This window comes from Hemicordylus capensis, chromosome 2 (genome assembly GCF_027244095.1).
Source record: "Hemicordylus capensis ecotype Gifberg chromosome 2, rHemCap1.1.pri, whole genome shotgun sequence".
Lineage (NCBI taxonomy): Eukaryota > Metazoa > Chordata > Lepidosauria > Squamata > Cordylidae > Hemicordylus > Hemicordylus capensis.
In genome coordinates, this window is record NC_069658.1 from 92,459,323 (window position 1) to 92,472,971 (window position 13,649).

Here is a 13,649-nt window from a genome sequence, read left to right on the forward strand (position 1 = left end):
TGTGGATGGGAGAGCAGGGGAGGGGGTGTAGAACCATGGGTACATTGGACCCACAGTTCTATGTTATGTCTGAAGGTGACCAATAAGTTGTGGCAGAACACAGCTCAGCTTCTTTTATCAATGAAACTTCCATTAATAATTGTTCTAGTCTTGCCAAGCAATGGTGTCCAGTATACTTTCTGGCCACCCTACAAACTATTATTTTCTTTTTATGAGTATAATTATAGGGATTGCCTGACCTCTATGTATTCACTATAAGATCAGAGGGCACTCCCATACATACTGTAAAACTGTACATGCAAAGGAATTTATCCATATAATCAACAACTCCACTTCTTTCCCCCCCCTTCCATTCATTCATGTTACATCTGAAGAAGGCAAGGCATGTGTGTGAATGAGCACTGAAATATACATAAGCTGTAATGAGTAATGAGTTTTTTTCTCAGCTATAATTTCATGGAGACGTTGTTGTACTCGGAATTCATTTCTTCCTCTATTTCTCTCCCACTAAAGGTGCTGGTGGCTGGACTCCTCTCATGTCAAATATATATCAGTGGCTACAGATCAATCTTGGTGAAAGAACTGAAATTACTGCTGTTGCTACCCAAGGTGGATATGGGAGTTCTGACTGGGTGACAAGGTACCTCCTGATGTTTAGTGACAGTGGAAGAAACTGGAAACAATATCGTCAAGAAGAAAGCATTTGGGTATGTTTTTTATGGACAAGCATTCTTGTCATTTTCACTACAGGAATCACATTTGTGTGCATTGCTGCAACATATTTCATCAACAAAATAGTAATTTACATAAGTTTTGAAAATTTCTGAGGTAATAAAGAGGAATCGTAAAGTTGTTAAAATATCTTTTGGATGAAGTTTTATCTTTGTTCAGTTAATGAGCATTTTTATTTGCCCTGAGTTTTGTAATCTTCTGTGTCTTATAAGAGCAATTCTTCATTTTTTTTAACCTTTCATTATGATCATGGACTTAGAAGAAAATATTCTCATTCTTTTTATAGTGCCTAAATACACTGCATAGTAAGTTTAGTTTGAGACTCAAGAAGTAACTAAATAAGAACCTTGATTATTTTATAGGGTAAAACCAGTATCTGGTAAAACTAGGTTTTTGCAAATTGGTTATCAACAAATAGATGGTGCTGATGTCAACAAAAACAGAAATTATCTTGCACTGCCTCCCCGCATAACATCTTATTCAATTTTTTAAAAAGAAATAATCAATTCTCTGTCAAGAATCAAAAAGAGAATTTTATTGAACCTAATTTTTAATCAGTTTTTAAGGGAGAAGTATTGAGATTTTTCTGTCATGCTTGTTTGTAGTAATGTATAATATACATAATATTCATTTTAGTTTTCATTTGGCTGTTGAAATTTGGAATTACTTTGTTGCAGTGGGAAATATAACTCTGTAAATCATTTTTTATAATAAATGTTTCCCGTTAACTTCCATGGAAGCAAATATAATAAGGAAACCAAAATGGTCTAATAACCTATAAGATAGTGTAAGTAGTTAGTTCTGTCGTTATCCCATGCACAGCACAATCCTATGCATGTCTGCTCAGAAAAAAGTCTCATTGTGTTTAATAGGTCTTACTCCCAGGTAAGTGTGTACAGGGTTGCTGCCCTAGAGGCCTTTGTAACTGGAAAACTGGAGGTTTTGTTTGATGAATAATATTACCTCCATTCTGCTGTGATAGTCTATGTGAAAGTCTAGGTTTTAAACATCATGTGATAGCATACCAACTCAGCCCTCTCAGTAACTTGTGCCCTACTCTAAGATTTTATCTAAGATTCAGTGACTGTAAAAATTACCCTGACTCTTTAGCTACTTGCTGCCATGATGTTTTGCATAAGTCAATTAGCTTGAGACAGGCTCCTGGATAAAGTATGACAGCCCTGAGGCTTATAACAAGCAAGCAATCCATTTACTATACATGCTTCTTGACTGGTTAATAGCTGTCAGTGACACGGTCTAGGTTCTTTAATGTCATATATATTCAGACAGTGACCAGATCCATTTCTAATTCAATAAACTTTTATAGAATTCAAATTAGAACCAATTTTCAGAAGAGGTTTCAGAATAACTTTTTAAAGTATAATGGATACAAACGTTTAAAAGAATTATAATACATCAAAATAAAGTTATAATTGAAGACTTAAATCCAAGTGGGTGGTTCTGAAGAAAGCATAGAACATAACTCCAATGTAAATAGAAATAATAAGTGGATAGATCACAACTTGAAACACAGATACTAGAATGTTTTCTTGATTGGCCAAGTAGCTCTACTTTTCCCCAGATAGATAAATTTTACTCAGTGTGGTCAGTGATGACTGAACTGGGCTTGCAAAGCGGCTCATTCTTATTGACTGATCAATATGTTTGAAATAACTGCAAGAATTGCCACATTTATTTTGTTTACTAAATCACCACGAACAAATCACACCTTGTGATGTATGGTCTGATATAGTGAGAAGAAACTGTCATGAATAGCAATGTAGGATTGTAGCAAAGCATTCAGTATTCCTGTCAACACATAAGGCTTGTTTTGTTCTTACATTCTGAGTGTGCCCTTTAGGGAATGAATATGACATCACTCCAGAGAGTACCTCCAAAAAGGAAACTACCATGAGGGAACTGGTAAATCACAACACAGTGAGGCTGTTCTCATGACACGAGCTGCTTGGTTTACCCCAGGCAACTCATGTCCTCTGGAGCACTGGGAGCAGAGAACCCTTGGCTGCTCCAGAAGAGTGCAGACTGACTTTTTAACTCCATGTTTTACTAGTAAAACACACAATCGCCTACCTGCAGTTCTTTTTACCTTGGTAGGCAATTGTGTCAACCATTTCCGACAGTGAGCCAGGGAGAAAGAACGGCTACGCTCGCTCATGGTGTGGGGCAATCTGGGATACGGGAGGGGGGAGTCCTCCTGCTCCCAGCTTCTGCCTTCACCACACCGCTTGCCTGCCAGGTCCTCCCTTCCGTGCAGACCTCCTAGTGGCAGTGTGAGGTCGTGAGAATGACCTCAGTAATTGTCAGAGTGCTTGCAACTCTGGTGCTGGAACTGGTTCTGCTGTCTGACTTCCAAGCTGAGGTCATGTAAAGTGACATATGGCTGTACATAGAATGGGATAGTGAAAATAACTAAACAGCTTCCAAAGGCTGAAATACAGAACACATAGAAATACAGAACACATAGAAACAGCTTACAAAGGCTGAAATACAGAACACTCCTCACATTTCCTTATCACCATCAAAAGCCAACCAAGTTTACACACTTCTGAAAGACATGCAGGTGTTTATGGGTCTGTAAGGAAAGGGCACTTCAGAATTTGGGGCCAGCCATTGAGCCCCAAATAATGGCTTTTTACATGCCTCTGTGGATTGTTGATTAAAGTGAGATTAATCCATCTCATGATGCATCATACTGAAGGAGTTAAGCAAAGTGTGCACATTAGGAGGTCTGCGGAGTGGCTGGGAGCTCTTGCAGACCTCTCCCAGTCTGCTTACATTCATTCCATTGCTAATATGTCTGCACAGCTCACATTCTGGAAGTGCTCCGTGAAAATATGCTGATATGATCTGATTCTTTTATTGCCTCAGTAGGCAATACTGAATAGGCAGTACTTTTTGTATGGTCGAAACCGCAGAGCCCAATGACCACACTTTTAAAAGTTTAAAAGTTTTTTTCAAAGACTTGAGGCATATAGGATGGTGAAATGTAGCAAAAGACACATGAAATGTAAATGCGTGGCAAAAGATACATCAGAATATAAACATAAGCAAAAAATGTGTGGCATTTGAAGCTACTATCAAGAGTGATGCTGTGAGTTAATAATAAAGCTTACCCACTGAATGGATCTAAACCCCTTAACCTATACCCCTGAGAGCCATCATATTTACCCTTCTGGCAACTTGAGATGTTTTCAGGATTCTCCAAAAAGAAATCAGAACAAACGAAACAAAAATTAGCTACTCAGTGAATGTATCAGAACATGTTGCATAGATGAAGCACATATGTTTAGATAAGGATAGAATACTTAAGACTTAAGAAAAATGATTGTTATGAGGTGAGAATGGTAGAGAGAAAATAGTTTCTGAGATATGCATCTTGGATGAAAAGGGAGATGGAGAGAAACAAAGGAAAATAAACACATTTCCCAAGGGAAAGGTAAAATATAAGTGAACAAAGAGAAAGACCCTCCTGTTTTCAGGCTGACCTTTTCATTTTATCCCTCAGAAGTCATACTTCTCTTCTTTGTCTGTCTTTTCAGACTCTTGATTAGTTCCCACCTGTTGCACCCAGATTCTCTTTGGCTCTTTGGCTCATCATCTCCATAACTATTGGAAGTCTAATATTCTGTGTTGATCATGACAACCTGGATTCCATCAAAAATCCAATTCCCTCTTTTTGATCATGACAGCCTGGATTCCATCAAAAATCCAATTCCCTCTTTTTGACAGGGGTTGTTTACTTCCCCAGTTCACTGCTACCATCAGCCTGATAATTCCTCTCCTTCATCTTGATACAGTACCAAGAACCATATACCATTTTTAACAAGAAACCAATGAAAGGGATCTTCCAGTCTCCACATACATTTGAATACCTGTAACCCACAATGATTTATTTGCTGCCTCATCTCCACAGACTGTCTTTGGCTATATGGTGCCAGGCTGTGCCTGCCTCTCTTGCTGGAGGTCCCTTTCTTCAAGCAAAGTTAACCTGAGTTTGGCCTCTCTGCTAGAGTCCTTCCATAGTACACAGCAAAAATGTTAGATTTTCCATTGAGTTCAGTTTCCAGTCCATTGCTCTCTTTTCAATATGAGCTTCCATAGTCCAGCATAGTCCAAAAATATAGGCCAGAGTAAGACTCTGTAAGATTGACAACACTGAAGGTCAGCAAAAGACATCACTGAGGGTCAGCAAAATCTTTCCCTTCATACAGAGTACTTCCGGAGCATGAATAGCTCTGTTCATGCTTAGTCCCCTTTCACAACAGTGCACATGCAGGAAGACTAGGGGAGTTGCATGAGGGCTCCTAGTGCATCCCCTCAGACCGTCCTAACATGCATGAAGTGCATTAGTCAGGATGTCAGCAACCGAATGCGTTTGGATGGTTATTATTTATTAGAATGTTATTAAAATGCAATTGTTACATACTTTCTATGTGAGAGTTATCATGAAGCAATCTTTGCATTTAATATGGTGTTAGGTTTTTGTTTTAAAGTTCTAAAAAGTTTTCTAAATATCAGTATACTGTCTCTGTTATTCTACATACAATTTCGGAGAATAATTGTGTGCATATTTTAGGAACCTAAAGTCTGATGCCAAGATATAATTTTGGCTTTGCTATATTTTATTAACTTCTACAGGATACCCTTGAAACGTTTTACAGGCACAGTTTTTCTATCAATCTGGGTTGTATTTCTCTATCACTCTTAATTGTCCTTTGTAGTATCACACTTAACAATTCCCTCAACTATTATTCACAGTAATGGAAAACGATTTGGCAATCTATAATACTTGGGCCCAGCCTCTGAATCTTTTTAGTTTGGAACACTTTTGACCAGCCTCCAATTTTCTGGTGAAGCAGCTGTAATTAATGATAAAATGCATATTTTTGGACAAGACATTGCCCTTCCAAAGGGGATTCACTTAATCTTTGGAAGAGATTAACTCAGCTCAAATTAATTTTATATGCTTTCTATTAATTTCTTTAAAGAGGTATTGGTTTTGAACACTGGGGAAATATATCCCTTTTCATTCAAGGCTGAATAACATGAGTGCTGTGTAGTGGTAGAGGTGCAAGAATCAGGACAGAACAGAGTCTTAAGCTCAATATTATCATGAGTGTAAGGACAGCTGCACCAGAAGTTGTCCCATGTCTTCTCTTTAGAATAGCTAGGGACATGATCTCCTACAACCTTCTTTAGGCATTCTATAGGGCTAACAGGACCCACCCCAGGTGGCAATTTTACTTCACTTCAAAACATGAAGGGTGCACGTGTGTTCATACATCGAGGGGATTTATGTCGAAGTCCGCGAGAGATATCAAGGTGCCCTCCATACACAATATGGATTTTCCCCTGTGCATTGGAGCTTAGCCAACATTATCTCTGTGCGAAAAAGTTCCACTTTTCACAGCACCTTTTTGAGATACTTCGCCATATCCCGACATTTTTTCTGAGATGTATGGTTTTGCCATAGCAAGAAAAAGGTTGCTTCTTCAGTTGGCTCCAGCATAAGTCTGTCAAGATTATCATTGGACTATGAAACATTCAAACATCTCATTACTTTAGTTTTGAGGTAGGATTGACAAACTATTTAAGGAAGTACAAATTTGCATATATAGCATATGATAGTAGTTTATTTTATTTGTTTTCCATTATCTACTTTAGTTTTTAATTTAGAATGCAATCTTTGATGTTGCCTTCTTTACATGTTTTTGTACACTGCCCAGAGTCTCTGGAGTGGGCGGTATATAAAATGTTTCAAATAAATAAATAAATACTACCCACCAGAAAGTTGTCCTGCAAAACACCATTGAACTGAATGAAACCAGTAGAAAGAGAACTGTTGGATACAACCTTTTTTTTTTAAAAAAAAACCACCCCTCTAAGTTATGCTATTTCCTTCCTCGGGGCTTTTTACGAGAATTATTTGTATTTCTTTATTTGTAATGTTATGACATGTTGGTCTCTAGGATAAAGTAAACAGTAAAACTTCTTATAAAATGTATTTTTAGCTACTACACAGTTGGAGGAAAAAGAAATTGATTATAGGAAACATTTTTTACCCTTGCAACCCCCACCCCCCCCCTTGTTTCAGGAGGCACGGGTGGGTGCAGAGAGAAGGGGAAATAGTTGAAAATCACCCCTCCCCACTGGTAAACTACAGTGATTGTATTATAATATTGTTTTCAGAAAATTTAATAATGCAACTTTTGACCAAAAATGTTTACATGGATCAATTATTTTTTTTAAGGGCAAATAAAAGGAAGAATGGGTGATGATGATGCATTTATTTAATCTCAGAGTAAAGACTGGGGTAATTTATATTCAGGGCAACTCGTGTCAGTCAGGGAATTGAGATTTAAACAACAAAGGCTATAATATGCATCTAAGTCCATCATGTTCCAGAGTTTATGGAAGTGGATGCTTTACAGGACTTAAAAGTTCACAGATCAAACATATCAATGTATTCTTTCTCACCACAATTACACTGCTGCCAAGGTGATATGGAGCACTGGGAATGAAATCTGCCTCTATGAGAGCAGTAAGGTCAAAGTAATAGCTGAGTCTGTCGAGTATTTTGCAAATCGGTTTAAGGGCCATGACCTCAAGCTAGGGATAAAATGCCTGTGCAAGAACTTGTATTCATGGTCATTTAATTTTGATTCTGATGATGGTAATTTATCACCAAACCACTTTTCGCATTACAAGTTTTGCATTTTATACTCCTAGCTGGTTGCTAATGTGTTCTTCTTGAATCCCGTGTGGCTGAAAACTATCTTGGGTGCCCTCCCACCAATGAGCTTTCCTTCTTTGCAAATGGCACTGTATCAGAGACAGTCACATTCCCTGTCCAGTGTTGCTGGGTTCTGTCCTGCAAATCTTCAAGAAGGTAAAAGGGTGTCACATATCTTGCTGTTTCTGATCTGCTCCATTCTGGAACTTGTCAGTGCTCCCTTTGTAGCCTTATATTGTAGCCTTAGATTTAATCTCCTCCTTGTTTCAATTTACCTCCCTGGTATCCATCCTGCTAAAAGTTTTTAAAATTAAGCTAAAGATTTCCTATTCATATTTAAATCTGAAACTATTCACTCCATCTTATCCTCATCAAGAAACCTGTTGACATAGATGGAGAATCAGAGAAAAAGAAAAAAATGTGTACCAGAAGGCTGATTTGAAAAAGAGCAGAAGTTATTTTACATTTACAGCTGACTAAAATGAGTGGATGGGATGGAGGGTTTTCATCATAGTAACCACATATTTCTCAGCAAGCCATTTAAGCCTTCCATTCTCTTTTGTTTCTCCAAATTAGACAAACAAGGCACTCTCCATCCAAACAGCATTCAAACTGTTTCACTTTGGGAAACTGAATACTTTATTTCTGAAAGTTTGCATTTAATCATTATTGCAGACTATTTATGCATCTATATATATATATAATTCTCTAAGGCGTACCTGTGGCTAACCCAGTGCATGGCAACTCTTGCGGTACTACTGTGCATGGTTCAGTTTGGGCACAATTATAAAGCCCTCCGGACCGGTTTGGAAGTCCAGCGGTCCAGAGGTTCGGAAGGGCGGGGGAGTGTTTCTTTAAGGGGGGGTGGTAGTACTTAACACCCCCCCCCCCCCGCCGGTCTTCCCCCTCCGGTGCTGGTGCTGTTAAAAATCTTCTTGGGGCGGCAGAGCTCCTCCCTGCAGCCCCTGCCCCCGTCGTTGTACTTTAAGCCTGAAACTGAGAACAGCTAGTGGTGTGCATGTGCCCTGTGCGGCGCGCGCACCACATACGTCATGTGGCGCACGCACGCCAGCGGCGAAGACAAGCGCACGCCGTGCAGGGCGCATGCACGCCGCTAGCTGTTCTCAGTTTCAGGCTTAAAGGACAACGACGGGGGCAGGGGCAGCAGGGAGGAACTCTGCCAGTCCAAGAAGATTTTTAACAGCACCAGCGCCGGAGGGGGAAGAGAGGCGGCGGGGGGGGGTGGTGGTTTAAGTACTACCACTCCCCCTTAAAGAAACACTCCCCCCAGTGCCGGACCACGCTTCTGTGGTTCCGTGCACATCCCTATCTTGCAGGAGTTTGAGAGCAGATGCACCTGATTGGGCAGTAGGAATTCAATATGCAGATAGGGAGGAGGAGCCTGTAAGAGCAGAACCACCATAGTTATTGGGCAGTGGGGATTCCATATGCAGATAGGGAGGAGGAGCCTGTGATGGTTAAGGGCAGTTGGAATGCAACTGTTACTGGTCGGAAGATGTTCTTGACTGTAGAGGAGAAGACTTTATAAAAGGATAGTGGGCAGGGGTCTGCGAAGAAAGGGAATGTGAGGGAGGAAAGAGCCCCTTCAGGAGAATGAGTCTGTCGTTGTGTGAATTAGATGAGGAAACAAGATGAACAAGATCTGTTAACTCAGGAAGGGAGAGAGCGGTGTGGAAAGGCAGAGGGGAAGAGTGAGTGGAGGAGAGAGAAAGAGAGAAAAAGAAGGAAGGGAAAGAGAGAAAGAAGGAAGGACGAGGAACTGGCCCAAGCCTGTCAGCAGCCTGAAGCGAACAAGCAGCCATGGCAGCACCTACTGGCAGCAAGGAATGGCCCAATCAATCACTGCTGCTGTTTGGGGCTACCGAGGCCATTGGCAGAGGGAGGGAGGCAGGCAGGCAGGCAAGGGTTGGGCCCAGGCCCGGGCCCATCAGTGGCCTGAGAGGAACGAATGGCCATGTCGGTGGCGGCAGTGAGAAAGGACCTGGTCAACCACTGCTGCTCCTGTGGTGAGGAACAGGACCAGTGCTCGGGTGAGGGTGGGGAGGTCTCTGGGGATAGGGGGCTGCAGCTTGGCCAATAGGTGCTATCAACAGCTGCAGCTGCAGCTGCAACCAAGAGTGGTGAGGGGGATGGACGCAACCGGATGGAGGAGGAGGAGCCGGAGTGCAGCTCAGGTGAGAGTGGAGAGATCTCTGAGGTGAGCAGGGCTGTGGCAGGGGATGAGGGGAGCAATCAAGTACTAGCACGCAGATGCTCTGTGCAGGTCAAGCTAGTTTTTAATATTTGTACACTGCTCTTATATTATAGTAATTAAAGCAGCTAACCATAGTCAATAATATATACAGACAAAAACAATTAAAGAAATAATTTGAAACAGATATGGATATATATTTGATAGTAGTTGGCATGACAGAGTCAAGATCATTCTCACAACCTGTGAGTGGGGCAGGGAGGGTGGTAAGGAGAAGGCAGGAGCAATTTCACCACCACCCCGACAATCCATGTAGGCTTCCAGGAAGCACTGCTCATGCACTCACATGAGCAGTGCTACCAGGAGTAGTACGGTCCGGAGGCTAGGGAACAGGCAAGTCCTGTTCTGTGCACATCCCTGCATAGCACCAGTGAAATGTAAAAAGCTGCAAATTGTTTATCACTAAAAGCAGACCCTAAAGCTATGAAATATGTGCTTGAGAATGTGCCCTATCAACAATAACCACATAATTGCATTGCAGGTAGAGCCAGCTTTCTAATCCGAGAGTCCTGAATCTTAGTCATTTGCACTACCTCTTTCAACCCCTTTGCAAACAGTTGCACAGATTTCAGGAAACTATGGCAGTGTTCTTCACTGGCTCCCACCATCAACCTTATGTGTGGCTCCCTGACTGATTGTTTCTTAGGCCTGTGTGAAGCTTTGGATGAAGCTGAATGCTCTGAACACAGTCCCCCTTGCAGTATAATGATGTGATAATTCCCACCAGCATTTTGCCAGAGTTGGCGGGGCTCCTTTTAGGGAAATGAAATTCTTTTGGGGCCCTGCACTATCTGGGATGGCATGCACAGAGTGATGGGAAGTGTAGGCCTTCCCAGCACATTCCCCGCATAACTCTTAAGAGAGGGCTCCATCTTGCTTAAAGGGCCCTCCCATTACTGAGAAAAGTGCAGTACCGTCACTGTGTGGCAGAGTGGGAAATGGCTCTCACATTAAATATTTTTTGCCCAAGTGGCTCCTGCTTGAAAAATAATAAGGATCACTGCCCTATAGGATGCAAGTGGATTTGCTAGCATTAATTTGAGAAAAAAGAATCCATATGAAAGAAACTCAGTCAAAAACTAAAACTCAGAAACTCAGCAAAATTGATATCTCTGGTGCAGTGGATACAGTATTGGACTAGGCCCAGCAGTAAATATCATTGGATGGCCTTGGACAAATCACTGTAAGCCCAAACTACTTCAGAGGCTGGCTCTGAGGATAAAATAGGTTAAAATAGGCTCTGAGGATAAAATACCTCAGAAAATTAGGGAAATACCACACAATAGAGCCTGAATGCCTTGGGGAAAAGGTTACTTAAAAGGTTGCTCAAAATATTATTACAGTTCCCAGTCATAAGTGTGAAAGCCACCAACTTAATGTGGATACTCTATGATCCAGCACATCTCTTCAATGGTTGTGGATAATTCACTTTTTACTGGTGTTTTTTTTGGGGGGGGGGGGTGTTTAACATGCTAGGCTGGTTCTCATGATCAAAATGCTGCTGAAAGTTGGGTGCTAGGTGGCCAGATTTGGCTTTTTAAAAGCCAAATTGTGGCTTATGGCCCATTTGACCCACGAGTATACCCCTTAGGTTCTGGCCACCCTGGTTGGGTGGAGGAGAAGGGAGGAGGTGCATGTGCTCCAGCTACTTGGTTGTCTGGGCAGTGACAATGTCCGGGAAGTGATTGTGTCCAAGGTACAGTTGTAGTTGATTGGTACAGGTAGCCGACATACTCTGCCCTAGATCAAATCTAGTATCACTTATGTTGACTGCCTACACCAACCAACAACGATTGACTCTTTGTACATGTTCACTTCTGTGACCAGGATTTGCACACCACAAATCAAGTATTGGGAGCTCCTCCTCCTTTTCTGTCTAATTTTCAGCAGCACTTTGATCAGGAGAACCAGCCCACTGTGTCTGTGCTCCCTGAGGAAAACTATGTGGAAAGGGAGAGGAGTTTAAATGACAGGTGATTACTGGGGCACACTGAAGTCATTATGAAAGACACAATAAGGTTATGTCACCAAGAGACTGTTGAAAGCTGTATGTCCAGGAGTCAAAGAGGCCAGAGAATACTGTGCAACAAGACCCTGACCAGAGTTCTTTGAGTCTGATCAAGGCTGGAGTTAGGGGTAGATTAGGTTGATTGACTGGGATGGATATTTGAGAAAATTATAAAAGTAGGATACGGTAATGTGGATTAAGAAATAACTTGGGGATAACTGTTCAATAGTTGAAGAATTAAAGCAATAATAACAACCTATACATTTTACTATTCTCATGGTAGCATTTAAGTAACGGAATCAACCAAGTTACAAGTATTATGCCAGTTACACTTTTATCCTGTAAATAATCCTATTCCTTTTGATTCTATTGAATCTTGACTCCACCTGTCTTTCACATGCCCATGCTAATTTATAAAGCTACTGAGGCTTATTTGGAGTAGAACATAGGAACATAGGAAGTTGCCATATACTGAATCAGACCATTGGTCTATCTAGCTCAGTATTGTCTTCACAGACTGGCAGAGGCTTCTCCAAGGTTGCAGGCAGGAATCTCTCTCAGCCCTATTTTGGAGAAGCCAGGGAGGCAACCTGGAACATTCTGCTCTTTCCAGAGCGGTTACATCCCTGAAGGAAATATCTTACAGTGCTCACACTTCTAGTCTCCCTTTCATATGCAACCAGGGTGGACCCTGCTTAGCTAAGAGGGACAAGTCATGCTTGCTACCACGAGACCAGCTCTCCTCTCTTAATGTGATGGTTCTATCACAGAGTAGGGTAGATGGTGGCAGTTGAATAGGAACATAATACAGGGATTTGGGGGATTTTTCTCCTTCTGGAAACATTTTCCTTAACAGTATTTTGGGGAGGTGGTTTTGGAGTCTTTAAGGCAACACTCATCTCTCCCCCACTCCAGTGCCACAGTGATGTTTGATGTACTTGTCACATGAGAGTAGTTTGGAAAGTCTAACTTGGGAAAAGAATTGGAAAGTGGAAGTCCAAAAAACAACATTGTGGTGTCCAAAACATACTGGCTGACATCCTGATTAACAAAGCATGAGCATAAAAAGCGTCTCTGAGCACACAGCAGGACCATGTCTACAGCTCTGTCATTTCTCTTTTGTGTGCCTTTTTGCACATCAGCAGCAGCGGACATTTTTCCAAAAGTCCTCTGTCACAGCAGAAACACATTGCTTAAGTTTCTGGGAATGCTGTGACTCCATAGCACAAAACACATGTGAGGGAACTGGTGGAGCTGTGGGGGTGGTCCCTTTGCATGTTCAGAGGTATTATTTATTGTACAAGCTTTATTAGGATGTCAGCCACTAAATGCTATTAAGATGTCTTAACCTCCCACCACTAACAACACCACAATGCAACCCCATGTATTTAACAGAAATATTCTCAAGGTTTGGGATCAGTACAGTAAAATACATTTTAGGTGTATTTATAGGTGTATTCCAGAGTCAAAGGCAGAGTCCTGCTGCATACTTCTTACAAAACAATATATGGCTTTGCATCATTCTGTGGTTGTGTTCTGGGCAGAAATTAACCACATTTTAATTAAGGAAAGTTGATGAAAATGATTTTATCTCCTTCCAGCCCTTTGCCATAGTTCCCCTTAGAGTCTGTGACCTTGGTTGAATAATTTTCATATGATTAGGTATATCTTACCATGAACAATCCTCATTATCTTCCAAGCAATACCAAGGAATGATCTTTTGCCCTTTTGCTTGCAGTTCTAATGTATACAAGCAATGGTTGTGTAGTTTTAAAGACCATTCATTTTATTTCCACTGCTGGAGCTGTCAGACCTTTTTGCCTTAAGTAGAGGGTATCTTCTTTTTCAAAATACCTTCAGTGGCCTGGCATTGTCTCAGTAAA

General features: G+C 41.2%; 1 protein-coding gene across 5 annotated transcripts in view; it reads left to right on the forward strand.

Moving 5' to 3' along the window:
• Window positions 1-13,649, forward strand: part of CNTNAP4 (contactin associated protein family member 4) — a 420,639-nt gene that overhangs the window by 140,158 nt on the left and 266,832 nt on the right. For all 5 annotated transcript variants that reach the window (XR_008316516.1, XM_053297596.1, XM_053297597.1 and 2 more), the window contains one exon: window positions 514-707. Coding sequence is in view for 4 of the 5 variants with exons in the window: in XM_053297596.1 (XP_053153571.1) it covers window positions 514-707 (194 nt within the window). In the remaining variant the exon portion in view is untranslated. The remainder of the gene's footprint in view (window positions 1-513; window positions 708-13,649) is intronic.